The sequence below is a fragment of the Stegastes partitus genome, unplaced genomic scaffold (assembly GCF_000690725.1).
Source record: "Stegastes partitus isolate 25-593 unplaced genomic scaffold, Stegastes_partitus-1.0.2 Scaffold1175, whole genome shotgun sequence".
NCBI classification, from domain to species: Eukaryota; Metazoa; Chordata; class Actinopteri; family Pomacentridae; genus Stegastes; species Stegastes partitus.
Genome location: NW_007578906.1, coordinates 78,945 through 82,750, shown reverse-complemented (window position 1 = coordinate 82,750; position 3,806 = coordinate 78,945). Strand labels below are relative to the sequence as shown.

General features: G+C 36.7%; 1 protein-coding gene across 2 annotated transcripts in view; it reads left to right on the top strand.

Annotated features, from left to right (window-relative positions):
* The window catches only part of LOC103368577 (uncharacterized), a 14,616-nt gene that overhangs the window by 3,552 nt on the left and 7,258 nt on the right, over nt 1-3,806 (top strand). The window contains exons 2-3 of one of the 2 annotated variants that reach the window (XM_008296982.1): nt 1-89; nt 3,093-3,322. In XM_008296982.1, the coding sequence (XP_008295204.1) occupies nt 1-89; nt 3,093-3,322 (319 nt within the window). Of the gene's footprint in view, nt 90-451; nt 679-3,092; nt 3,323-3,707; nt 3,805-3,806 lie in introns of those variants that run through there. The other variant, XM_008296983.1, reaches the window with a different exon arrangement.

The window sequence follows — 3,806 nt, the reverse complement described above, 5'->3', positions numbered from 1 at the left end:
AAGAAACAAGTGAAGCTGACAGGCTGGTCAGATGAAGAGAGTGAAGTGAGGAGTTTCCTGCAGTGTCTGCCTTATATCTCACAGCTCAGGTAAATGACTATCTTTTTGTGATTTCGGTTTTTATTCATAACACTCAAATATTTCCAATGTTTTTGTTTGCATATCATTCTATTACAGCAAATTTCATGCTACCGATTACTTTTTATTAAAAACATAGATTGACACGATAAATTCTATGCATTGTGTGTTTTGTAATTCTTGTGATTTCAGTGTCATGCTTCAGTTATCAGAACCTTCAGAAGAAACCAGATTGTTGGGAAAACTTTTCTGTGCAGCGGCAGAGAGAGAACAGCAGACAGGAGAGAAGATACTGAAGCTGTTGTCATCAGTGTGCACATACAAAGCTTTCCCTCTTACGCATATATTGTGTGATTTCCTACTGGACCTGTACACCCATGAGCCTAAAACCAATTTGAGTGTTCTTCCATCATTACAGTCAGTTTTCCAGTCAACTCCTGAAGTCTGGTTCATAGATCTCTCAGAGAGAAAGTCCTCCATCCTCCTGGAAGTGCTTAAACTCCAATCAGAGAAGAAACAATTGAAGCTGACAGGCTGCTCAGATGAAGAGAGTGAAGTGAGGAGTTTCCTGCAGTGTCTGCCTTATATCTCACAGCTCAGGTAAATAATGATCTTTTTCGTGATTTATGTTTTCTTTCCTCTATTTTAAGTGGTTCGGACTACAGATTTTTATTTCTCACAATTTAGGTAAGTGAAGTGTTCTTTGAATAAAATGTGTTCTGAATTATATCAGAAATCATTGTTCTAGTTTGAATACTTCTCTGATATTTCTATGTCATCAGTCTTATATTTCCATATTAAGATGTTATCCGCATAGGGACATATTTCAGTTATATTTAAAGTCTTCCCCTTGTCAAAAGAATGCGTTGTTCTCTTTACACCACAATATTTCAATGTTTATTTTACTGTTTTCAGTCAATCCCCTAAGACTGTGTTTGTACAGTACTTTTCATACAAATAGAGTGTAACACAAAGTGCTTTGCAGAACAAAAAGAATAATAAAAACAAAACAACCTTCCACACAATTCGCCTCGTCAACATGATGTTATAAATAAGGGAATATAAAACAGGAGCAAGAGAGAAACTGAGAAAACATGACTATAAAAGTAGTTCAATGAGGAAACATCAGAAGGGAAATAAGTCAGAATTCAGAAAGACCAATTAGGACAATAATAAAATATAGTTGGGTAATGAGTGATAGATTAAAATAGAATAAAATGCATAAATAAATACATAACATTTAAAAAATAAATAAATAAAAATAAAAATGAATCAAGAAAATACATTTGAAAGCCAGACTAAAAACTGTAGGAAGGTTGTTCCAGAGATGTGAACCATAATCACAGAAGGATGACTCACTGTGGGGTTTTCTTCTGGCTTCAGTTTAATTAAACATCAGCTACCAGAGGAGTTCAGGGTTTTAGAAGGTTCATAGCATGAAGGCAAATGTGATAAATAAGTAGCATAAAGACCATTAAGAGTTTATAGACAATAAAAGAATCTTAAAACACTTTCTAAAGCCAACAGGTATCCAGTTCAGAAACTTTAAAATTGGTGTAATGAGTTGTTGTTGAGATTTGTTCTTCTTGAAGAGACGAGGCAGCAGAACATCACATTTTATAGTTGCTTTGTTCTTTAAGTATAGAATTTTAAATACGGATCATTCCATGCCAACTCGTGTAACCTCCCAGTTGCTGTTGAGGTTTTTTTTGTGAAAAAAGTCACATGAAGACCTCTGTTGAACTCATGGGACCTTGTAAAGTCCTTAAGCTCTACTCCAAATAAATTATTTGTTCTGAATTTTTGAGGTTTGGCCCTCAGGGCTAAATCTCATAGTTTTTGCAGTTCTCTCTAAGCCTCACTCAGTTGCTTATTTTTCACTGGGTTCAGTTGAGGTTTGTACTGAACATCAGTAAGCTTGAACTTTAAACTGGTATTGGAATTCCAGTGGTTTTTGAATATCTCAGTAGCTTCAAGATAAAAGAAAATAATCTACAAACTATCTATTGTTATACAGATAAAATAGGTATCGTCCCTAATGTGTGATTACAAAAGGACAATAAATTCTAATAACTTGTTTAACTGTAAACTAAATTGTATAATTCATCCCACTCTCACCCAACCGGTCGAGGCAGATGGCCGTCCCTCCCTGAGCCTGGTTCTGTCGGAGGTTTTTTTTCCCCTGTGGGNCCCTGCCTCTTTTTATCTTTTGACTTAGAATGAAATGATCATGAAAATTCTCCCAGCTCTGCAGTGAGCAACAAATCAAGTTTTCAGATGCCAATGACTGATTGTTACTTTGTTTCACCCTGATTGATTAACACAGAAGCAAGATGAAATAACTATCATACTGTACATGATATCAACTGAAGATTTAGTTTCAGTCTGTGCATTTCAATTTTCCCTATATATTGTATTTTACTCATGGTGGCTTGGCTGTTAGCACTATTCATAATCTATACACCGCTTAATCCTCATTAGGGTCACCACTTTCTCTGGCTTCCTCTCACAGTCCAGAAACATGCTGAGTTTAATTGGTGATTCTAAATCAGGGATCTCCAACTCCGGTCCTCGTGAGCTACTGTCCTGCAGGTTTTAAATGTTTCCGTACTGCAACACACCTGACTCAAATTATGGATGTATAGGTAGTAATTTTAGAAACAGGATTCAATTCAACTTTATTTATATAGATGAACACATCTCATCTCATAGCACTTCACATACGAAGGTAAAGATCTTACAAATTTTAAACCCTGAACGGAGAACCCAAAAGTCCAACGTTGCCTTTGGATTCCCTTTGAGCAAACAGTCAGTGACAGTGGGATTGAAGTTTGTGTTTTGAGTCAGAAATGGTCTAAAAACATGTTCGGCTGCTTTGATAAAAGATGTGGTGAAAATTCAGTTTCATTAAATAAAAGATTGACATGGACAAGAAGGAGTTAGTTGGTTTTGTGTACTTGTATTTATACAACTGAGATCAAGCCATTAATATTTTTTCTTTTTCATTGTTCCAGTGTCGTTCCGCTGTGGTCAGATCCTCATGAACAAACCAGGTTCTTGGTAAATCTGTTCTGTGCAGCAGCAGAGAGAGAACAGCAGACAGGAGAGAAGATACTGGACCTGTTATCATCAATCTGCTGCTATGAAACATTCCCTTATGATAACGGATCCATGGATGATGAATATCACTGTGATTTCCTGCTGGATCTGTTCTCCCATGTCAAGGACTGTGAGACTAAAACAGGTTTAAGTGTCCTTCCATCATTACAGTCAGTTTTCCAGTCAACTCCTGCAGTCTGGTTGATAAACCTCTCAAAGAGAAAGTCCTCCATCCTCCTGGAAGTGCTGAAACTCCAATCAGACAAGAAACAAGTGAATCTGACAGGCTGGTCAGATGAAGAGAGTGAAGTGAGGAGTTTCCTGAAGTGTCTGCCTTATATCTCACAGCTCAGGTAAATTATTATCTTTTTGTGATTTCTGTTTTCACTGAAGATTTGTGCTGAGGTTGAGTCACTCTGCTTGTAAGTTAGAATAGCATCAACAATTTTACCTAAGAATTAGGGCAACAGATTTTTTTTCTATTTGAAAAAATCTAAACATCATGTGTTTTGTAATTCTTGTGATTTCAGTTTTGTGCCTCAGCTGTCAGAACCTTCAGAAGAAACCAGGTTCTTTAGGAATCTGTTCTGTGCAGCAGCAGAGAGAGAACAGCAGACAGGAGAGAAGAT